This window comes from Bos taurus, chromosome 22, assembly GCF_002263795.3.
Source record: "Bos taurus isolate L1 Dominette 01449 registration number 42190680 breed Hereford chromosome 22, ARS-UCD2.0, whole genome shotgun sequence".
NCBI classification, from domain to species: Eukaryota; Metazoa; Chordata; class Mammalia; order Artiodactyla; family Bovidae; genus Bos; species Bos taurus.
In genome coordinates this window covers 17,582,880-17,608,377 of record NC_037349.1, presented here as the reverse complement: position 1 = coordinate 17,608,377, position 25,498 = coordinate 17,582,880, and the positions used below count along the sequence as shown (strand labels likewise).

Sequence of the window (25,498 nt, the reverse complement as noted above, 5' to 3'; positions counted from 1 at the left end):
TATATATATATATACATACACACATACTCTTTCTAATGTTACTTTCCATTTTGGTTTGTTACAGGATATTGAATATAGTTCCCTGTGCTACATAGTAGGGCTTTGTTGTTTATCTTTTTTATATTTAACAGTTTGTATCTGCTGCTGCTGCTGCTAAGTCTCTTCAGTGTCCGACTCTGTGCTTCCCCATAGACGGCAGCCCACCAGGCTCCCCCGTCCCTGGGATTCTCCAGGCAAGAATACTGGAGTGGGTTGCCATTTCCTTCTCCAATGCATGAAAGTGAAAAGTGAAAGTGAAGTCGCTCAGTCATGTCCAACTCTTGGTGACCACATGGACTGCAGCCTACCAGGGTCCATGGGATTTTCCAGGCAAGAGTACTGGAGTGAGTTGCCATTGCCTTCTCTGAATTTGTATCTACTAATCCCAAACTCCTAATTTATCCCTACCCCACTCCCTTCACCCTTTGGTAACCATGTTTGTTTTCTACATCTGTGAGTCTCAGAAATAAGTTCACTTGTGTATATTTTATATTTCACACATAAATGATATTATAGGGCATCTGTCTTTCTCTTTCTGATGTACTTCACTTAAGTATGATAATCTCTAGGACCAACTATGTTGCTGCAAATGATGTTATTTCATTCTTTTTTATGGCTATGTAATAGTCCATTGCATACATGTACTATATCTTCCTTATCCATTTATCTGTCAATGGACATTTAAGTTGCTTCCATGTTTTCCATGTTTATGGCTATTATGAATAGTGCTGACATGAACATAGAGGGGTGCATGTACATTTTTGAGTAAGAGTTGTCTCTAGATATATGTCCAAGAGTAGGATTCCTGGATCATATGACAACTCTTTATTTTTTGTTTACGGAAACTCCATACTGTTTTCCATAGCAGTTGCATCAATTTACTTCCCACCAACAGTGTAGGAGGGTTCCCTTTTCACACAGGCTTTCCAGCATTTGTTATTTGTAGACTTTTTAATGATGGCCATTCTGATCGGTGTGAGGTAGTACCTCATCCTAGTTTTGATTTGTATTTCTCTAATAATCAGCCTAGAATTCTAAGTCCTAAAAGATGATGGTGTTAAAGTGCTGCACTCAATATGCCAGCAAATTTGAAAAACTCGGCAGCGGCCAAAGAGCTGGAAAAGGTCAGTTTTCATTCCAATCCCAAAGAAAGGCAATGCCAAAGAATGCTCAAACTACCCCACAATTGCACTCATCTCACACATTAGCAAAGTAATGCTCAAAATTCTACAAGCAAGGCTTCAACAGTACATGAACCATCAACTTCCAGATGTTCAAGCTGGATTTAGAAAAGGCAGAGGAACCAGAGGTCAAATTGCCAACATTCACTGGATCATCAAAAGAGCAAGACAAGACCAGAAAAACATCTACTTCTGCTTTATTGACTACGCCAAAGCCTTTGACTGTGTGGATCACAACAAACCGTGGAAAATTCTTAGAGAGATGGGAATACCAGACCACCTGACCTGCCTCCTGAGAAATCTGTATGCAAGTCAAGAAGGAACAGTTAGAACTGGACATGGAACAACATACTGGTTCCAAATCAGGAAAGGAGTACATCAAGGCTGTATATTGTCACACTGCTTATTTAACTTGTATCCAGAGTACATCATGAGAAACGCTGGACTGGATGAAGCACAAGCTGGAATCAATATTGCCAGGAGAAGTATCAATAACCTCAGATATGCAGATACGAGGCAGAAAGCAAAAAAGAGCTATAGAGCCTCTTAATGAAACTGAAAGAGGAGAGTGAAAAAGTTGCCTTAAAGCTCAACATTAAGAAAACAAAGATCATGGCATCTGGTCCCATCACTTCATGGCAAACTGATGGGGAAACAGTGGAAACAGTGGCTGAGTTTATTTTTGGGGCTCCAAAATCACTGCAGACGATAACTGCAGCCATGAAATTAAAAGATGCTTGCTCCTGGGAAGAAAAGTTATGATCAACCTAGACAGCATATTAAAAAGCAGAGACATTACTTTGTCAACAAAGGTCTGTAGAGTCAAAGCTATGGTTTTTCCAGTGGTCATGTATGAATGTGAGAGTTGGACTATAAAGAAAGCTGAGTGCCAAAGAATTGATGCTTTTGAACTGTGGTGTTGGAGAAGACTCTTGAGAGTCCCTTGGACTGCAAGGAGATCCAACTAGTCCATCCTAAAGGAAATCAACCTTGAATATTCATGGGAAGGACGGATGCTGAAGCTGAAACTCCAACACTTTGGCCACCTGATGAGAAGAACTAACTCATTTGAAAAGACCCTGATGCTGGGAAAAATTGAAGGCAGGAGAAGGGGATGACAGAGGATGAGATGGTTGGATGGCATCACCAACTCAATGGACATGAATTTGAGCAAGCTCCAGGAGTTGGTGATGGACAGGGAAGCCTGGCGTGCTGCAGTCCATGGGGTCCCAAAGAGTCAGACATGACTGAGTGACTGAATTGAACTGAGCAATAAGCCATTTTGAACATCTTTTCATGTGCCTACTGGCCATCTATATGTCTTCTTCAGGGAAATTTCTATTTAGCTCTTCTGCCCATTTATTGATCCAGTTGTTTGTTTTTTTGCTATTGAGTTTTATGAGCAGTTTGTATATGTTGGAAATTAAGCTCTTATTGGTTGCATCACCTGGAAATATTTTCCCCTAGTCCACAGGTTGTCTATTTGCTTTGTTTATGATTTCCTTTGCTGTGCAAAAGCTTATAAATTTGATTAGGTCCCATTTGTTTATCTTTGCTTTTATTTCTACTGCCCTGAGAGACTGACTTAGGAAAACTAGTACATTTTACCTACGTTCTCTTCTAGGAGTTTTATGGTGTCGTGTTTCATATTTAAGTCCTCAAAACATTTTGAAATTACTCTTGTGTACAGTGTGAGGGTGTGTTCTAATTTCACTGATTTACATGTGGCTGTCCAGCTATCCCAACACCACTTGCTGAAGAAACTGTCTTTTCTCCTACTCTTGCCTTCTTTGGTGAAGAGTGAGACTGTCAGCATTTTTAAGCAATAAAGTATTTTTAAATTAAGGTGTATACATTTTTTTTAGATATAACGCTACTGCATACATAACAGACTACAGTATAGCATAAATATAATATTTATACACACTGGGAAACAAGAAAGTTCAACTGACTCACTTTATTGTGGTATTGGTCCCATTGCAGAACCAAACCCACAATTTCTCCAAGGTATGCCTATATAAGTGTAGCATTAAAAAGCAGAAACACAATCATTCTGAAACTGATAGGGCTCCAGGGACCTTTGGAGGTGCCTCAGGGCCTAGAGGCCACCATGGATAACAGGCAGGGATGTAGGGGAGGTGAGGCCCTCCATCTCCACTTTAATGGAGCAAAGCAAACTTTATCTACTTTATATGCTATGGGTTCACTCTAAGAATTCAAGTTCTGCTCAGGGAAAAATGACATCCACTTAAGAACACTACAATAAAAACTGTCAATTGATCAAAAACTGACCAAAGATAAAATATGCTAGGAAATACAAGTGAAAAATTCACGTATCTATATGAAATGTAAACACTCAAGTACTAACGAATTAATTTCAACCTAAGTTTAGTAACCACTAACAGCCCTGCACTATGTGTGGTATGGGTATACCAAAGACGTCTAAGACAGAGTTTCTGCCTAAAAGGTATTCTGAACTTCACTGCCAATAAGATATGGAAACAAGAGGTTAAACAAGTTGACCTAGTCATCAAAAAGTTAAGCAAACTGTCCAGAAAACAAGTGCTGCCACACTTTAGTGATGTGAAAGACCGATACTATATAACATAACTGAAGAATGGTTAGACCTACACAGAGTCTGGAAAGGTGGAATGGGGTTGGCAGACATTTTCAGTCAAGGCTCAGGGAGCAAAGATTCAGGCTTTTGGGGGCCAGGTGGTCTCTGACCCAATCAACAAACTAAGTCATTAGCATGAAAACAGCTGAAGACAACAGGTAAACAAATGGGCATGGTTGTGTTCCAGTGAGGCCTTGTTTATAAAAACAGGTGACAGGCTATAGGTTTTTAATCCCTGAGCGTTTTCAAGGAATAAAGGGGAGATCAGCTTGGCTAGAGCAGAAGGATTTTTGAGAGGGAGAGATGAGAAACAAGGATGGACAGGCAGGGTAGCAGTCAAACTGTCCAAGGCTATAAATGCCAGTCAAAACAGCTTGGAAATATTCAAGTGATGATATAATAAGATAAAAAGAGCTCTTCAATATTAAACTGGAGCTGATATGAAGGATGAGAGGGGGAAGAAAAGCTGAAAAACACAAAGCCATATGTGAAGCATAAACTAACTAAAAATGCTTAGTTTTTCCTGCCATCAGCCTGAATTCCTATTCTATGAGAAAGAGAACGTATCTGGAAGCACTGCCTCCATCCATGTGCGAGGCTGTTACGAGGTCTGCCCTTTCCCATCATTTCCCCGCAAAAATCCTGCTTATTTATTATAACATGTGGGATAGGAAGGTTTCCACTAAGAAAATAAAACATGTGAAAATAATTTCCTACCTTTAGTAACTTGTTTCAAGGCTGATGTAGAGGGTGTCTCAAGAACACTGTCCTCTGAGGAACCTGGAGCTGACTTTACTGCGGAAGGAGTCCCTCTGGTCTTCGCAGGAGAGCTCAACTTTTTCTGAGGGCTTAATTTGCTTTCATTCTCTTTTATCAACAACTCTGACGCAGAACCACCACTTTCTCTGATCAAGAAATTCTCCATTAACTTGCTTCCTTGTTTTAATGAATGTCTGAAGGCTACAGCGGTGTCTGCTTTGGTAGCCAGATTCTTTGAAGAGGAGGAAGCAGCAGAGATGGGTGGTGACTCTAAGGCAAACTGCAACAGATGATTCCTTGAAGCAGAGAAAACACAACAGATAATAAAGATGTCAGCTTACATATACACAACTTAACCGACATAAGCTGTTTTCTCAATTAACATTTGTTTCTGTGAAATACAGAACTTACTGCATAATGGCAACCAGTGTTTCTTCTAGAATAAAATACAAAGCAATAAACCTGACTTTAAAAGCAGTTAATCTGTCTATAAAAGATAACAAAGGGACCTGAGATTCTGGCCATGGAGAATAGCTTGTACGAGACTTACTCTCCAATCACAAGTAACTTTAAAATTTCAACAAAACATACAAAACCATTTATAAGCATGATCTATAATCAACACAAGGCTACTATCCCTGAGACAGAAGAGAAACTTGAGGTGATCCATCATTTCCACAAGAATTTCCCATGGAAGCATGCTCTGGGAGTTGGGTATTAAAGTCAAAACAGGGACCACTGATCTCTCTGGGTAGAGGGAATACAGATTAGAGCTCTGGACAAAGGATGCTAGGACTGGAGGCACAGGGTGCTGAGCAGGGAGTAGCCACAAAATACCCTAAAAATCTGCTGAGAAATGCTCCTTAATTACTGATCATCTCCAGGGCTGCAGAAGCATAAGACGAAGTCACAGAAGACCTGACAGGAAGCAGATGTCATGAAGCTGAGATTCTCAAGGTCAGTACAGGGAAACTGTTGGAATCTGAGCCCAGCCAAACTTGGGAGACTCTGGTAAAGATTCTAGACATTCAGCTGAAACCCCACAAAGGCTGTACCTTAAGAAGAAGGATCCTCCTCTAGAAATAGAAACAAAAGTGAAACAGAGCAAATCTAACAGAAATTAAACCAGGCCTTGACGGAATAAGTGAAGAGCTAGAAATTTAACTGCCTGTCAGAACAAAATTCAACATCTTTCAAAGGAAGACAATTCACAGCCTCTATAACATTTCATTCATAATATTCAACACATATTTAAAAATTACTAGGCATGCAAAGAAGACATTATCCACTAACCAAGAGACAAAATAGTCATTAGAAGCAGATCCAGAAGTGATCTGAGTAGCATTAGAAGAATTTCAAAAGAACTCTGACCAATATGTTAAAGAAAAAAGAAAAAATAGACAAATGAATAAAATAATGTATACTCTAAGAGGGAATTAAAATCCATCCCAAAAGGATAAACAAAGAAAATGAAATCTAGGCAAACATAACCAAACTACTGAAAAAAATATAGAGAAAATCTTTTAAACAACCACAGAAAAATAAGATATACTACCTCTAAGGCACAGTTCCTCAACCTTGGCATTACCAATACTGAGTCAAATAATTTTTTGCTGTAGAGACTGTTCTGTGCCTTACAGATATATCAATAGCATAACCCCCCTAACTTCAGACTAGGACAACCAAAACATGTCCAGACATTACCAAATGTTTCCTGGAGAAAGAGGTAAAAAGAAAGCAAAATCATTCCCAGTTAAGAACAATGGCTCTAAGGAAATAACAGTAAGAAATATCATTGACTTGTCAACAAAGACTAGAGAAGAAAAAAGATAACAGAATGACATCTTAAAAGTAGGTAAAAAATCAAACTGAATCCTATTCCTATTGAAAATATTCTTCCAGAATGAAAGCAAAATACATTCTCAAGCAAACAAAAGCTATAAGAACTCCTCATCAGCGGACAAGAAATACTGCAAGAACTGTTCCTGAGCATAGAGAAAATGATTATAGATAGAAGCATATAAAGTGTCAACAAGAATCAACAGCTCCAGAAAAAGAAAATGTGTGGCTAAACACAACAGTATTGACTTTTAAAATACACTAGCAATGTCTTAGGGAATTTATAACATACATGGAAGTAAAATAACTCAAAACAGTAAAAAAGAGGAATTAAATAATGCAAAAATATTACTGTAACCAATTAAATACAATGATACATACATACTCCAACTGAAAGACAAAACTTGTCAGACTAGATTAAAAAATAAAATACAACTATATACTATTTAAAAGAAACCATTTTAAAAAGATGCAGAAAGATTAGGGGAAAAAGGATGAGAAAAGATGTACCACGTAAATAAATACAAATCAAAAGAAAGTCAATGTGACAACACTAACAACAGACAAAATAGATATTAAGGCAAAAGCATTGAGAAAGAGGTGCCTCTCACCTTGACAAAATGATCAATTTAATCAGAAGCCATAAACTCATAAACTTTATTCATTTCATAGCATAGCTTCAAATGTATAAAGCAAAAATTGACAGAACTAAAAAGAAATATAGCCAGTTCACAATAATTGTTGGCTTAAATAAAAGTGCGTATGCATTTAAACACACCACTCTAACAAAACAGACAAGAATCAGTAAAAATACAGAAGATCTGAACCAATCCAATTAACCAAATTGATACAATTAACAAATTAAAAACATCATATCTCACCAATGGAGAATATACAATATTCTCAAGTATACAGGGCACATTCAATAGCACAGACCATGTTCTGGGCCATAAAGTAAATCTCAAGAAATTTACAAGGAATGAAATAATTTAGCGTATCTTCTGTGACCACTGTGAATTCACATGAAACTCAATAATGAAAAAATAACTAGAAAATCTCCAAATGTTAAGAAATGAAGCACCACACTTCTAAATAATTCCTTAAGTCAAACAACAATGAAGATCAGAAAATATTCTGAATTGAACCACAGCTTTGGGGTTCACCAAAACAGTCATTAGTGAACAATTTATAAGTTAATAGAAAAACTGAAAATCAATGTCCTAAATTTCCAATATAAAAGGTTAGGAAATTAACAGCAAATTACACCCAAAGAAGATAGTAATAACAGATACTAGTGAAAAAGTAAACATACAAAAGAAAATTGGTAAAGCCAAAAGCTGGTTCTGTGAAAAAATGAACAAAATTAGGAAAGCCCTAGCAAGAACAAGCAAGAAAAATGAGTGAAAATACAAAACACAAAAGCAAAGAATTAAAAGGAGATATCTAAAACCCCCACAGCAATTCAAAGATAATAAGAGGATATTATAGATACTTCATACCAATAAAGTTATAATTTTAGATGAAATGGACAAATTCCTTGAAAAAGACTACTCATCAAAGCCAACAAAGAAACAAACAGAAACTTGAAGAGTAGTAGTATATATTAAAGAGATTCAGATATAATTAAAAACATTCCTACAAAGAAAATACATCTTTGTGAGGAAACAGAAATAAAGTAAAAATAAAGAACTGCAATCGTTACAAGTCTTTCTCTTCTAGAATCTGGGTTTGGTTCAAAGAAGATTCTCAGGAAAGCTTTCATCTCATTATAACTAAGTAAAAGGCACACTTATTCAACTGCTGGATAAAACGGTCACTTATAAATCACTTCCAAGCTACTACAAGGGTACACATTTCAGCAAAGTGTCTATCCTAGAGAGAACTCCTTTTTGTTTTTATTCACAATCCAGATTCATCTTACTCTTCCAATTTGCTCTCTTATTTCAACACATGCCAAAAAAAGAACGTGGCAGAGAGTGGCACCATGGCAATAATAATGTTATGCTTCATGCTCAAGTCAAAATTCATTAACTTTTCCATGTTCCTGCTAATTTCAGCAGTGGAAATCAGAGAGAACAAAACAGTTTCTATATCCTTATGAATCTTACACTATAGTAAAGGAACAGAGAATAGACACTCTCAACATAGGTAAAAAGTACTATAGGGGGAGAAAAAAAAGGAAGCTGACAATGAGGAGGGGATGATACTCTTTACAGGATGGTCACAGAAGATCTCACTGAGAAGATGCCTATGAAAAACAGAGTCCAGAGAAAGTGGAGAATTCAAGGATGTGAACATCTAGGGAAACACTGTTTCACTTTTTAAGCACAAAGTCTCTAGGATCAGAGTGTGATCACCATGTTTGAGAAGAGGGAGAGGTCACTGTGACTGGAGCAGAATGACCCAAGCGGAGACAAGCAGGTAAATAAGTCAGGGAGCCTGCCCTGTAGGGCCGGGAGGACTCCCACAGAGACAAACAGTTTTTACTTCAATGAGACAGGAAACTACCTCTGAACAACATGCAGTATGACCTACTTTTTATTTTCAAGGATCACTTAGGTTTCTGTCCCTAAAAGAACTGAAAGAGGACAAAAGAAGAGTTAAGAAGGCCACTAAGAAGTTATCACCGTACTGAGGCTGACGCTGGCTGGGAGAGGATAATGTTGGCACAGTGAGGGAAAGTTGTCAGATTCTGCAGCGACAGCAAAGATAGAGCCAATGGGATTTACTGATGAAACAACAGAGTGAGTGTGAAAGAGAGGGGTCAAGAATGACTTTATGGCCTAAGCAAATTAAAGGAGGGAGCTGCCATTTACTAAGAAAAGGAAGACTGTGGAGCAGCAGATTGGGAGTGGGGTTTGTGGGGGCAGCAGAGGGAACCAGAGTTTAGTTTTGGTTTTAAGAGGTCCAAGCAGAGGTAAGTGAGATAAGCAGTTGGATACACGAGGCTGATATCTTGGAAAGAGATCTAGCTGAGAAGCCATTCATGGCTTCCAGCCATAAATCTGGAAGCCATGAACGTATAATTGGTATTTATAAAACCATGAGACTGTTTATGGCAATTTACATAACTTAAAAATGAGCTGTGTGAAAATATTAATTCCAAAACTGATATTTAAAGTTGAATTGCTAATCTTTCCTTCAATTTCCATTATTCCTATATATTAAATTGAGTTGGCATTACAACACCTCACAGCATTCATCACTAACATTCAAAGTGGATGAACTGTGGACTTTCAAAATAATTGTGACTCAATAAAATACAGGAAAATCTTGCCTGTTAGTTAACTATACAAAAACTTCACCTTTCCAAAATGTGGCTAAGAATCAAAAGTGAAAACAGGTCTCTGGGTAAACATGGGCAGTCATAAAACCCATGCAATCAAATCCATGGACTTTGATAACTAGTCCAAGTCCCTGTAAATACTTGTTATAATCCAGGACATGCAACCTGGGACCATTTGGTTAAACAGGCAGAGGCCCACCAAGCACGAGTTCTCATCAGCTCCACAGGGTGTGCACATACATCTATCAGAGCAACACAATATAAATACATAAAACATATAGGACAGTAATGATAGGAACAGTTTCTTAGGTTCCTGTGTTTCAGATACAGTACTATGCTGGGTATCTTTTAATATATCTCTTCATTTCTAATCCTTACAGCAATTTCTCAAAGTGTCCAGAATATTATTCCCATCTTTCAGATGTGGAAAAAAAGCTAAAAAGGATTAATATCTTGATCACACTCATATCAAAACTAGTAGGGTCTGAAGTCTGTGCTGATGTATGGCAGCAACCATCACAATATTGTAATTATCCTCCAGTTAAAAATAAAATAAAATTTAAAAAAAAATCAAGTAGGGTCAAGATGGAAACCTAGTTCTGCCTGAATCCAAACTCAGTCTGCTTTAAACTATACTATAAGGAAAGGTGAAATTATATTGTACATCCTCTTTGTTTAAATTTTTAAACTTGAAATAAGCACCTGGAGAAAAATTCATACCTCAACAGTAGACAAACCAAAGCAATAAATGATGCTCTACATGCTGAAGCTGTAAAAATTATAATACACATGCAGACTGGCTGCTATGCAAAAATACAAAAACAACATTTTCTTACTTAGGCCAAGAATAAAGTTCCACTTAGACAACAACATTCTAAATAAATTTCCAAATAAATACATTCTAAATCTGTATTTAAAAATCTAATAAATATATTCTAAATGTTGTATATAAATAAAACAATTTCTTAAGAGTGTTATTTTAAATAAAACAGAATCACTGGGGGGAACAAACTTGTTCCTTGAAAATAAAAGGTAAAAGAAGAAAATATAAGATCTGCATGTCAGCCCTGTTCCCAAAAACCTTTGGAATTATTTCTAATACTCTTTTGGTATTTGGTTTAGAAGATTAAATTTTTAAAAATCATAATATCATAAAATGGCAATGAAAGATGGGAAAGAGAGGAAGAAATAAAATTAACAAACTATAAATATCTTACATTTTATTCATAAAATTAAACTTCCTCCCTCACTGATCTTAATCAAGATTTCAAACAAGTAATGAAACTGAATAGCTTGAATTGTATCCCTACTAATTTTGCAAATTAAGCACTTTAGATATGACAAATGTCCAAGAAATGTTCACCATGAGGCAATTCCAAGAAGGCAAATGGAGAAGCAAATGATAAAATCCATCCCAAATCTACAGAGAATGCTTCCTACCTCACCAAATCCACTATAAAGAATACTTAAATACCCTGTTTCTTCAGGGAGGAGAGAAGAGACTGCAATCATTCCAAGGCTTCCCTTTAAGTTACCAAAGGATCTATGAACCCGATAACTTCTCTTCAACAAACAGAGGCTGTTCTTTGTAACACTCCCTGTTTCCTAGCAGGGAGGTTGTTAAGCTTTCAATACCAGCTGAGGAAAAAAAGAACCCATGAGATACAATTTTACCATATGAGGAAAAAGCAAACAGTCCATCAATTCCTTTTCTTTTTTAATCCCCAATCAGTTCGTTTCTAAATATACAGCTCCATCTTTTCTCATTGACTTCAAAATCTAACTGATGAAGGACTTTGAAATAAGAAAAGCAGGACTTCCTGGATGGCTCAGTGGTAAAGAATCTGACTGCCAATGCAGGAGACATGAGTTCAATCCTTGGTCCAGGAAGATCCCACATGCTGTGGAGCAACTAAGCCCACGCACCACAACTATTAAATAGCCTGTGCCCTGGAGTCCCGGAACTGCAACTATTAAGCTCACAGTACTGAAGACTGTGCACCCAAGAAGCCAGTGCTCCACAACAAGAGAGGCCATCACAATGAGAAGTCCACGCACTGCAACTAGAGTAGTCCCCGCTCACCACAACTAGAGAAAGCCTGTGCAGCAACGAAGACCCAGCACAGCTCAAAATAAATAGATAAAAAGGAGAAAAGCTATCACTTTAATTATGAGCATCAGAGAATCTCAGAGTGTCTTAATCTAGGAAAGTATACCATCTTCTCATGACTTTGCTTAAGGAAATAACCAGCTAGTCAATTTCTAGAATGCCACATTAGGCAAGTTCAAAGGAGTAAATCTAATCATCTTTAGGATGCAAACCAATGAATAAACTTGCAATTCTATCGAAAGAAATTTCTTTACAGTTCTGGGAGCAATGTAATGTACCTCTAAGAATATTCCAACAAGCTTGGAAGTCATTGAACTTAAGTATGTAGCCACCTAGCCATTAACTAAACACAGTACAGTTCTACTAAAATTTCTTGCTTGGCTTGAATGATTAAAAGTAAGTCAACATATCATCTGATAAACCATGCCTTTTAAAATTCCTCTGGGTGACCACTCACTAAACACCATCATGCATTTGACAGTTAAGAAGTAAAGCTACACATCATAGAGCACCAGCAATGACATATTTCACGTTACACATCATTTTATACATGCTGAGCAAATCACAGTAAGGATTAGTGGATTAACATATAACAGACACAGAAACTGTAATACATTTATGTGTGTACACATACCCATGCATATGCCACCCAGCTCTGTCCACTGAGAGGGTTTAGAAGCAATGGCACCCCAGTAATAATGAGCATACCCAGCTCCAGATCCTGATTTCTAAATACCATTCCCCAATGAAAGGAACCAGGGCTCCTTGGGAACCTAGCTGATTCTAATGCTGGGCACAAAAAACAAAAGATGAAGCTGAAGCATTTCTGAACTACTCAAAAGTAAGTGCCCAAATTTACATTCTAACTTGTTTTTCATACAGGAGACTTTATGTTAAGTAAAGGAAGAGACTCTTATTATGATCAGATTGTTCACATGTGATTAACGACTATGGTCGCATCCTTTCTTTTACCCCTAAATATGCAACACTGCATTCCCTAATCCTCAAAAGTTCAAAGGGCAAAGGGAGGAACACATATCAAAGGCAAAAGCAGTTAGGGATTAGTCACAAAATTAAATCATACCGTGCAAAATTCAAGTTTTTTACCAGTTCATCTAAAACACGGTTATTTTTCAGATCAGGCTCTGTGACTGTCTAGAAAAGAAAAACAACAGATGGAAAAAGGTCAGCAACAATAATTAACTTGTCATAATCTCATTTTTGAAAATGTGTGCCCCATCCTCCTGAGACTCCTCATCCCACTAAGTCTTCCAGGAAAGCCTCAAAATAAAGTTCATTTATCTCATACTAATATGGAATTTTAAAACAGTGAATCACTATCTGCTGACTGGAAGTCTGATTCAAAACTCTCCGAAGCATCTGATAAAAACATATGCACTCTGTACTGCCTAAAATAAAACCTAATATGAGCAAGAATCCTTCTTCAAAATGGCAGCACTGTTTCCCTCAAAATTTCTCCTTCAAAGAACAGAGATGCTCTTTTAAGCAGTAATGCAGGAGGAGACTGAGGTGCTCAGAGACTTTAAAAACAAGAATGGTGTTCAGGAATGCAAGAGGAAAACAATAAACCCGTAGTTATTTAGCATGAATAATGAATAGCATGAATATTTTGCATACAGTTAATCTCGGTGATGATACCACCTTGAGGACAGCAACATCCCTAGTTGTTGTAATGAGATTAGCCTTGAAAGCAGAGTGAATTCAATGACATCCTGACACCAACGACCTACCAAACTAGAACCGAAACCCTTTAACTAGCCCCAATGTCCTTTCCACCAGATTCTACTACTTCTTTTTCTTTCTTTACTCCTACCTCCATTTCCTTTACCTTTTTACCTACAACTTTTCACCTACACCTATTTCAACTACATGAAATGTTTCGAAAACTTTAACAAATTTTCTGGTGTTTTCCCTGAAGGTCTGATTTGGGCAAGAGGTAAGGGGCCAGTTAAACTAAATCTCTGCCTGCTGCACAAATACTACAATATCAATCCTTTGCAAATAAATGATCCTTCCATCAGATTTTCTACCCAAGTTGAGAAATTTTTAAAAAATGAGGAGCCATAAAAAACATAGTTCATAAATTTAAAGTGTGCTATATCCTGATCTTAAAATTAGCTTTTTCTTCCTAAAAAACATTTAGGTTATCAGAAATCTTAATAAACAGTTGAACAAAGCCCAGTTCTCCATACATGTATTTTAGAAGTCTTTTCTGAAAATGTTTTTGATATAGCTTAATTCAATAATCATGCATCTTCCCATGGCTTATGTGTATACATAAAGCAGCAATATCTGCACCAATCAGTTAGCTTTAAAGGAAAAAAAGAAAAGGAAAAAACTCACCACACAACAAGTTGGACATTGTGTTTTATAGGACAGAAATTTTCTTATACAAAGAGAACAGTCTGCAAAAACACAAATGCAACATAATCAATTAGTTAAGCTGTATAATAATATTGGAACCTAACTTCTAACGTATTTACATGGTGGCTCAGACGGTAAAGCATCTACTTGCAATGCGGGAGGCCCGGGTTTGATCCCTGGGTCAGGAAGATCACCTGGAGAAGGGAATGGCAACCCACTCCAGTAACCTTCCCTAGAAAATTCCACGGATGGAGGAGTCTGGTGGGCTACAGTCCACGGGACTGCAAAGAGTCAGACACTACTGAGCGACTTCACTTTCACTTTCAACTTCTAACAAGTTGATTTAAGCCCTAGAATATTTCCACCATCTAAGGTCTATCATTATAATCTTAAAATTCTAGTACATGGACTCTAACTACACACAGTTGCAAATATGACTTAGTAGCATTCTTGGGAAAGCAATACCTATCAAATAATAGTAATCCTGAGTCCCTAGCACATCACAACTCTATAAGCAACATGTATCTCTCTCTGTATCTTCCATTTGTAAAATGAAGGAAACATAAGGTAAGAACTAGGATAGTTTTGTATAAACAGGTCAGATATCTCCACTGCCTAGCATTCTAAAATATAAATTTTGAAACAAGATCTATACATACGTTAAGAAATAATATATACCAGATTATCAAATTAGGGATTTCTACATTCTAACTCTGTAAATAAGGTCCTTCATCCTGCATTTAACAAACACTTTTGTAGCAAGCACTGTTATAAGGAAAGGTTTTTGACCTCAAGGAAAGCAGCGAGGCAATTACATACAATTCAGTGTATTAAGGACAATGTACTAAGTTTTAACAATTTAAGTAGAAACTGGCATGAACTCAATTCTTCACACCCAAGGCAGTGTAAAATTATCTCCCAAAACCTGGCAAATTGAATGGTACTGTACTAGTAGCTAATGTGCTAATAGCACAAATTCACTTTAGTGAAGGGGATCCATAGTGGCTCAGGCAGTAAAGAATCTGCCTGCAATGCGGGACACCCAAGTTTAATCCCTGGGTCAGGAAGATCCCCTGGAGAATGGAATGGCAACCCACTCCAGTATTCTTGCCTCGAAAATCCCATGGACAGAGGAGCCTGGAGGGCTACAGTCCATGGAGTTGCAAAAAGTCAGACATGACTGAGTGACTAACACACACACACACACACACACAGACCCCTTAGTGAAGTGGTCTAATAGGCTCTATCCCCAGTCATACTGAATCAATGAATTGTGACCAATAAATCACATCCATAATACGTGATTCTGATTGAATAACAATTATTTTTTAAAAATTAATATGTTTTTGTTACTAGGTTGAACCATAAGAAACTTTATGGTAAGTCAAAAGAAAAGAGACAAATATTAGCAATTTCATTAACATAACATTGTGCACTTACTGCGTGCTCAGTTATAAGCATGGTAAATGTATTAACACTTTCAATCATTACAGCAGCTCTGAATCCCATTTTATGAGAAGGAAAACACAGCATAGAGCTTAGCCAACTTGCCCAAGATCATGGAGTTAATAGGTGGCAAAGGCAAGTACCGGAGTCCATGCTTTTAACATACTTCTAACTAATTATTTAAAATATTATAACCTGCTTATAACACATACTTATTTTATATACCTATATAGTACCAATAAGTATCTAATCAGTACCTCCACACGTACTAGGGTATGTAAAATGAGGCCACATCTTCCTCTTCTGCATAATCTGATATGTGTTTTCTTCTGAAATATGGAGACCAGACACTAGTCCAAAGTAGATGAAGCCCTTGGCTTACTTTCAACTTCCAAGTCTACTATCAAATATGTGCTGGTGAACTGCAGACCAGCATAATTTATTCTCCAGTGAGCAACCATATTTCAAAGTAGAGCAGCTGAAGGCCTTCGAACCATGTATTCCTAGGTGGCTTTATTTAAATCACCTGTGTAGTTTGTTTTTCCACCCACAAAGCTCAACTGTGAGTCATGTGTATAGGGTGGGGGAGGGAAGAGTAAAACAATGAAATAAAGGGTAGCTTCACAGAAACAAGCAAGCCCAGGGAAGGAGGTATTTCTCATCTCCAGCAGGATACAGCCGTCTGCTGGCTTTTATGTATCAGAAGAGCGTAGCATCCTGACAATAAAAATCAAGTTTCTAAAACTTAAACCAAACCCTTTGGCATGTGATCTTAAGGATTTTATGAGAAAATAAACCATCTCAAAAATAATTTTGAAGTGTCCAATTAAAAAAGAGAAAATCCATGGAGTTGCCAGTCCAGGTTCGATGCACGATGCTGGATGCTTGGGGCTGGTGCACTGGGACGACCCAGGGGGATGGTACGGGGAGGGAGGAGGGTTCAGGATGTGGAACACGTGTATACCTGTGGCAGATTCATGTTGATATATGGCAAAACCAATACAATATTGTAAAGTTAAAAAATAAATAAATAAAGTAACAGGAACAGATCTAAAAAAATAAATAAAGTCAAAAAAAAAAGAGAAAATCCAGTTCCAAGTTTGAAAGGAATAGGAGATCCTTTCAAAGCTGAGGAAAGCTGGCTGGCCTCTGCCTCCAATTCCAGTGTTAAGTTGACCAGTGAGCTGATAAGAGAATAACATTCTTTCAACTAACGACCAGCACTCCAGCATTTCTGTAAGTGTGCTGCTACTGCTAAGTCACTTCAGTCGTGTCCGACTCTGTGCGACCCCATAGACGGCAGCCCACCAGGCTCCGCCATCCCTGGGATTCTCCAGGCAAGAACACTGGAGTGGGTTACCATTTCCTTCTCCAATGCATGAAAGTGAAAAGTGAAAGTGAAGTCGCTCAGTCATGTCCAACCCTCAGCAACCCCATGGACTGCAGCCTACTAGGTTCCTCCATCCATGGGATTTTCCAGGCAAGAGTACTGGAGTGGGGTGCCATTGCCTTCTCCGTCTATAAGTGTGGTTCTGCATAATTGCATGTCCTTTCCGTATATGTAACTATCTCTCTTCTTCCCCGTCTTATTTCACAATGCTGCCTCATAAGAATGAAAAAGAAGAATAACACTGATTATTTGTCTGAAAGAATATTACATTACCTCTTAATTGAGCAAACGTCAATAAATGGAACACATCACATTTCATTTTTTTTTAGTAAAATTAAATTGCTTTTTATTCCAATATAAGCCTCAATTAATTTAGTGAGTCAAAATTCACAAAAGGAAAAGAAAAATGACTGCTGGTTCATCTCTAAAATAGTGGTAATTTAATAGTACCTAAACCCAATGATTTCATCTAGCAGTAAACATTTGAGCATCTCCCACTATCAAGTCAGAAAAACTGAGCAAGTGCAAAGCAAACTGGCACTTGAGCAGATCAATCTATTAGTGAGAACATTTCTCATTTAATGGTGTTTTATGGATTGGAGTAAACCCAGGCCCTCTCCCCGCAAAAGTATTCTTTAACAACATGAATTTGGATCAATTTAATTGCCCCACATTCTGCCACTGCACCTCACTCAAACCTTAATAGCAGCAGATATGCAAATGTAGTGTTTGTTACCCATACTGAAAAGGCTACACATAGGAAAACAGCATAAAAGAATTTAAAAAGACAAATCCTGACATGTTTAAGCACCAGCAAAGTGGCTAGGATTCTGAGTCACTAATTCCAGTTAATCCAGGATGACAGCAGAACATGACAGCTAAGTTTGGCTTCTACTAAGCTCTGGGGGCTTTTGTGTCATTAACACAATTATAGACCCAGAGCAACTTTTAGTCTTGAGGGAACCTGTGACAATGGGTGATTAATAGAAAAGCTTACTGAATCATGACAGGTAGAGTATGAAAAATAACCACTCATAAAATAAATTATCATTATTGGAAATACTCTCCACCGACTTCTTAGATAAAGAATGACATCAGTGATAACTGTATGTGACAAAGAAACAAGAAAAAAAGAGAATGGAAGTAAAGACCAGTTTTTCAGCTAAGTAGGGCTCACGCAATTCATTTAAAAAGTCATCTTTCTTCCCTAAAATGACATAATTAAAATCTACAGAGTAGACTTCCATGTCTGTCCAAGAGAAAGTAACCAATATACAAAGTCACTCTCCTTCTACCAAACAACTAAAATACTGGGGGGAAATATGAAAAAAACTCTCTACTTTCAGACTTTGGACAACTATAGAAACGAGAGAAGTTCTACCACAGCCCAAGATACCTGCCCATAGGCAATTTCTTGACCATAGCACAGGAAGGAAAGCCAAAGGCCCATCAGTCTTGCTAGCTGAGAAAACAAAGATCAGAGTTCAGGGCAATCCACGCAGCTATAATTCACACAGCAGAGTACCAAAAAGAAAGAAGCTACATATATGTAAAGACCTCCAGAAACATGCCTACATATCTACTCAATTCTATGTCTGAACTTAAATCTGCACATATACAGGGATCCATGAGGCCAGATAAAGATCAACTTCCAGGGAAAGAACCATAACTGGAGTGGTAACAAAGGGCCAAGAGTTCATAAAATTTCTAGCAGCTGGTTTGCAGAAACCTCATTAAACACTTGAGCGTTGAGTAGATACCCCAGAGCATCATACCTTAGTGTGAGAGTAGATTAGCCAAAGCGAGTGGATGATGTCAGAAAGACGGCAGAACAGGAAGCCAGCCACTGTTTTCCCCATGGTAACACAAATCAACAAGACAGAAACCAACTCCCTTTGTGAGAAATATGGATACCAGTTCAGATGCTCACATACCCCAAGACAAGCACAAAATCAGCCACATCAAAGCTGGTAGGAAATATGTGGCCCTCACTTGCCAGAGTTCCTATCCTTGGCTCAGCACCATATAATCAGAGGGAGACTCACAACTCCCAGCTTTTCCCAGGGGAAGGAGAGAGAGAGAAGACTGAATCACAGATGAAATGTTCAGACTTCTCATGGGGCTGCCCCAGGAACTGGTTTCCACCATGCCTGAATCAAAGCACTGATAAGAAAAAGAACCAGGTCAGAGTCACTGAGAACAAAGGTTTGGATGAGGACTCAATCATTCACCATTACTCCTCCCCTGGGAGTAAAAAGGAAGAATTCCCAGCTCTCAGCTTCTCTTTAGGGAAGAACATGCATCCAACATTCCCACTTTACAGCAGGCTGCCTAAGAGACTTGTTTCTATCTCACCCAACCCATAGCACTGAACAGACTTACTCCAGAAGGTAGAATATGAAAGAGACTAAGGAGAAGAGAAAAGAGCAGGGCCGCTGCTCCAGAGGACCCACAGTACAGATGGAGGCTCATACAGCTCAGTGGCTTCTCCTTTGGAATCAAAGAGAAGAGAGAAAGATGCGACCAGTATCTCAGCTTCTCCAGAGACTGCCTGAGGGACTGCTTCTACTTTGCCTGACTCAGAGTGCTGATGGATGCCTGGGGGCCACCAGGAACAAAAGACAGCTGAGCAGTTTGCTGCAGTTCCAGAGGCTGTGCAGTACCACAGATATAAGAAGAAGCAAAAGATGATATACTGAAGACAACACCATTAAGATGTTCAGTTCAGTTCAGTCGCTCAGTCATGTCCGACTCTATGACCCCATAAATTGCATACTAATTATCCTCAAATGGATCTCTAGATTTAGTGCAATCAGGAAATGGCAACCCACTCCAGTACTCTTGCTTGGAAAGTCCCATGGACAGAGGAGCCTGGTAGGCTACAGTCCACAGGGTCACAAAAGGTCGGACACAACTGAGCAACTTTACTTCACAGTAAACATCCCAGCAGGCTTTTTTTGGAAAGAAACTGACAATCTGATTCTAAAATTTATATGAAAATGCATACAAAATGCAAAGATCCTAAAAGAACCAAAACAATGTTGATAAAGAAAAACAAAGTTGGAGTAGCAACAATACCTGACTTGAAGACTTACTAAAAAGGCTACAATAATTAAGACAGTGTAATTCTGGCACAAGGATATAGACATAAAGAACAACAGAACAGAGGAGAACCCAGAAACAGACCCACATGTAAATTCCCTGGGGCCATATTGACTGACATGGAAAGAACTCTATCTAGTGACAGAAATGTTCAAGCTTAACCGTAATTGTTATATGGTATAAACATTTGTTGAAACTCACTTGTACACTTTACTGCACACTTGAAATAGATGCCTTTCATTACATGTAAATTATATCTGAATCAAGAAGATTTTAATACAGATTTAGAAACAATCCCCAAAACTTATGTTGGTTCCTAATATGAATCCACCCTAGAAGGAAACTAAGACTTATTAAGGCCCTATAATGTGCCAAACCTTGGACTCGCTACATCTGACTCTCCCAACCATCTCCTAAGGCAGAAACTACTCTCTGGAGTTTCACATTTGAAGAAATGACGGGCATTTGCAAACTCACCCACCTAGTTTAAGTGAAGAGCTAGTCAAGCTTAGCTTATCTCTCATGCTCATGTTGCTACCATACGTCTTCTTTATGGAAACTTTTCCACCAAAGCTACTGCTGCTGCTGCTGCTGCTACTACCCATTAAAGCCATTTTTAAGCCTAAATTTTTTTAACTTTCCAACACAAACCAACTCAAAGATAGAGAATAAGAAAGATCATAAGCCTGCTGCTGCTGCTGCTAAGTCGCTTCAGTTGTGTCCGACTCTGTGTGACCCCATAGACGGGAGCCCACCAGGCTTCCCCGTCCCTGGGATTCTCCAGGCAAGAACACTGGAGTGGGTTGCCATTTCCTTCTCCAATGCATGAAAGTGAAAAGTGAAAGTGCAGTCGCTCAGTCATGTTGGATTCTAGCGACTCTATGGACTGCAGCCTACCAGGCTCCTCCGTTCATGAGATTTTCCAGGCAAGAGTACTGGAGTAGGGTGCCATTGCCTAGATAAGCCATAAACTGCACACCCAGATACTCAACAGGACAGGTGCACCCCTGTGTACTAAATACATCAAACTACAGTATAAAAGATGCATACATACTAGACTCACAAAGAGAAGTACAGACACATTTCAATACCTGAGTCTTTCCACCATCACAAAGCAAGTTAAGTGATAAAACTGTCTGTAATACTCTTCAGTGGGAAAACTCATCCACCAGGGTTTTTAAACTTTAAAATTATACACCAAGGACTAGTTGGTTGAACCACCTATCTCTTACTCTGTCAAAAACAAAAATTATGAAATTTAAAATCTAAAAAGTGCTGGACAAATAACCATATATAGTGATCAAAATCTTCATTCCCATAAATGTTATAAAAGGCATAAAAGTATCCAAGACGGAGATAGTGGAAAGACCTTCCAAAAACTTCAAGACAGAGAGGTTAAAAGTGTACTTAAATAATAAATATGTGTACTTATCTTTGGTGTCAAATTATCACTACTTTATGTAAAAATCACATTTTTTTAACTCAGAAAAACAATACATACTTACAGTTATGTGAACACTGAGGAATCATCATTGCAATGTTGAAATATTCAAAGCAAATTCCACACCGCAGCAAATCATCTACTTTCTGAAATACAAAAATACATATATACCTATCAGAAAGCCACCAAGATTGGAACATCTGCCATTTGGAACATCTGCCACAGAATTCTTTCTCCATCCCCTAAAAAAACAAGTTAATAACACTTCTGTGTCATATATATAAATTTAAAAGTTAAGTCCATGTAAACTGCAAGGTAGAGAAAAACCTCCTCCATATGACTTATTCAGATTCCCACTCCATATTGCCAGCCCTTTACAAAAAAGAGGCCTACTCTATTCTTATTCCACTTGCCATGTGTTTCCAGCTTCTATCCCAAGCCTTCTCCTCTTCAGACCCCACTCCCCGGCCTACAGTCACTGCTGGGTGAAAGGTCCCAAAATCAGGGAATACCACAGACAAACATCAGAAAGTATCCAATTAAAACCCTTGCTTCACAAATGCGTCCACGTGCATCCAGAGCAGGCTACTGCACGGTGCACATGAGTCAATCAGGACTAAACTTCCAGTTTCCCTGCTGCCTGTCAGCCCAGTGCCTTCTGCGTGGTACCACACGGTGGAGTCTTACCTGCCCCACCACCAGGCAAGTCGTTGTTTCACATACTTTTTGAAACATGTGAGTGTCTGACCTAAATTTAAAAGTTGTTGTTAGTTGCTAATTCATGTCCAATTCTTTGTGACCCCATGAACTGTAGCCCGCTAGACTCCTCTGTCCATGGGATTTCCCAGACAAGAATACTGGAGTGGGTTGCCATTTCCTTCTCCAAGGGATCTTCCAGACTCAAGGATCGAACCCACTTCTCCTGCTTGGCAGGTGGATTCTTTACCACCTGGAAAGCCCAAATTTAAAAGTACAGACAAAAAGATTAATTTGAGAACAAATATACAATAATAATACATAACAACAGAACTATGTAGTTTAATAGTCTTAGGAGGTCTATAGCATCCGTATGCCAATTTTACAGATGAAGCCTATAGAGATCACAAATGGAGTCAAATCCAAGAAGTTGACTCCATGGTGATTCCAAATTTTAAATACATATACACATTGTGAGTATGTGTGTGTATAAGCAGACGTGAGAAGAACTGAAGGACGATAAGAGAAAACATTAAACAGTGGTTCTCTCTGGATAGTAGGATGCTACATAACTTTCATTTTCTCCTTTATCCTACCCTAAATTTTAATTTGTTCTACTATCTACAAACAAACATCTATAATCTGTCAAAAACAAATTCCTGGAACAATAAACTCAGAGAAATAAACATTCAAATGCCCAAATCTACAATTATTTTGGGTGGTAATCTAGATGCAAAAAGCTGGAGGACTGTGCTGAAAATCAGTTAAGAGCAGAGGCAGAACCAGAAGCCAAAGACCTGGCACCTGGTCTATTTGCTTCCTTCACTATTGCCATCCTCTCCTAGAGGAGTGGTTCTGCCAGATGTGCTGAGCAAGATCCGTGGAAGGTGACACCACATCCGATGAGCTATAACATTCCTGTACAAACGTCCAGTTCAGTGGATGCCCTAAGATTTCCTCAACTTAGAGAAAGTAGAAGCTGGAAGTACAGACTAGGTGAGAAGACTGAATCATTCGAGCAATGGTTCTTAAGTTTTCTGGATCACGGATCCCTTTGAAAAATAAATGAAAATTATGAATTCTCTTCTTTTAAAAAAATACATACAGAAAACAATATATCAATAATTCCAAACACCAAAGTTTTTCCATGGATCCTCAGTTAGGAATTATGGATTTGGGGTTTGATTTCTATTCATTATAAGAAAGAACTCCAAATAGAGCTACTTCAGGAAACAGCTAATTCTTTGTCCCTGGAATAACAACCCACTCCAGTATTCTTGCCTGGGAAATCCCATGGACAGAGGAGCCTGACTGGCTATAGCTCATGGGGTCACAAAAGAGTCACATACGAATTAGCGACTAAACAACAAAAAAACCTTCAATCAATAAGCAAATAATTTTTGAGCGTCCACGACGTGCCAGGCATTGTGTTAGGCACCGGGAATAAACCAAACAGGATCCCCACCCACATACATCAACTCATTTAACCAATTATATGAACTATTTCTGTCTCCAGTTTATAGTTGAAGAAATTCAGGCTCAGCGAAGTTAAGTAACTGAATCAAGGTCACACAGTTAAATAGGAGGCAGAGACTAGTTAAACACACAACCACTGGAACTCAATATATGCTTTTCTCCACTGTACACTGGTGCCAAGGCCACCACAAACGCAGAACCACAGCTTTCCAAAATCCTTCCACGATGTCAGCTTTTCACTATGGGGTGATCTCAAGTCACCAGGCACTTCAGATGACACTGATGACAGCAGATATTCACCTCTTTCAAGTCCTTTCACTTTATCCTCAAACTCATCTTATGAGTGAGTGGGGCAGATACCATAATTCCTAGTTAAAACGGAGCAACAGAAGGAGAACGTGATCCTGCTCAGTCACACACTGAAATAATCACAGAATAAGGAGAAAAACCAGGCAACTGATTCTTAGCTAGTACAGCACAGTGTATTCGCTCTCGATCAAACACTGTAGGAATCCAGGCCTCACCACTATTGTCCATGGAGCAAAAATCAATGTTATTTAATAGTAAAAGACTTCAATAAAATGAAAGGCTGGTCTAAGCGAGTCTAAGCGAGAATCCAGATGTGTTTGAGAGAGAAAGAGATGTATAAGAGTTAAGAGTTAGAACACAGTTAGGGAGGACTGAACGTAAATTAGCACTAGGCTTCTTGAGCGTAATTAAAAGAAATGAAAGGAAATGTAAAGGAGGCCACCTGCTTTGCTAGGTGATTAAATAAATGTTTTTTGAAGCAAGATCCACCCAAACTCTGTCGGGTGTCACTGTGGGAGATTCTCCACTAAAGTACTGGGAGAGTTTACATAATACTTGACACGCCGTGAGCCCTGAGAAAAGATTAGGTGTCACTGTCATTTCCACAGTTTGGAGTAACGTTTCTCTCAGGATCATTGTTGTTGTTGTGACTGAACCGCAGAGTATCTCGTTCAATACGACGGCCAATCTCGGCTCACCATCAGTGACCGAGGCCTGTTCCCGGCACTTGCCAGAGGAGGAAACAGGCCCAGCGTCACGCGAGGGCAAGCAGCGGGGCAGAGCCGAGTATCCCGGCCCAGCTGGCCGCTGGCGCCCGGTTTTTTCTCCTCCTCAAGGTGGGGCTGGCCTCTCGCGGTCGCCCAGACGGCCCCGACCTCCCCAAGGCACTCACCTTCATGACTGCCAGGGCCGGAGGCCACCGGGGCTCGGCCAGGGAGTCCATGGTCTCCTCTAAAGAAACTGACGGGGGTCCGCTACCCGCTGGTCTCCCGCTCTCCTCAGCCACTCGAAATTCCCCGCGCTACCGAGCTACGTCATCAGTCCGCGACGCGCCTGACGCGTTTGCAGAGCATGCTGGGAGTTGCAGTACGTGGGCGGAGAGCAGCCAAAGATCTTATTGCTCAAGCGCCAGGCTCCCACAACGGCTGTGTGCGCACCTGTGTGGTTAAAAAGCCCGCAGGCGGGTTTTGTAGTGCACCTTACTAAATGAATGTCTGTTGAATTTTAGAAAAAGACAGCCTAGAATCAAACCTCATCCAGGCCTTGCCAAACCTTTCCAAGTCTAGGCTCATGCCTCCTCCTCTCGGTCGCCCTCTCTGATTGCCGTAAAGATCTGTTCCTGCTCAGAGCCGGGGTTTTCACATCCATTTCTCCATCTCACTCCATCACAACATTGCGAGGTAAGTATTATCAGTATTAGTT

At 39.0% G+C, this 25,498-nt stretch overlaps 1 protein-coding gene across 7 annotated transcripts in view; it reads right to left on the bottom strand.

Moving 5' to 3' along the window:
• RAD18 (RAD18 E3 ubiquitin protein ligase) overlaps positions 1–25,107 on the bottom strand; it is a 110,784-nt gene extending 85,677 nt beyond the window's left edge. For 6 of the 7 annotated variants that reach the window (XR_009492264.1, XM_005222442.5, XM_005222444.5 and 3 more), the window contains exons 1-5: positions 24,969–25,107; positions 21,660–21,741; positions 14,196–14,257; positions 12,916–12,986; positions 4,555–4,892 (exon numbers count right to left, since the gene is read on the bottom strand). Coding sequence is in view for 6 of the 7 variants with exons in the window: in XM_005222442.5 (XP_005222499.1) it covers positions 4,555–4,892; positions 12,916–12,986; positions 14,196–14,257; positions 21,660–21,741; positions 24,969–25,019 (604 nt within the window). In the remaining variant the exon portion in view is untranslated. The remainder of the gene's footprint in view (positions 1–4,554; positions 4,893–12,915; positions 12,987–14,195; positions 14,258–21,659; positions 21,742–24,968) is intronic. The other variant, NM_001035295.3, reaches the window with a different exon arrangement.
• Positions 25,108–25,498: the final 391 nt, after the last annotated feature.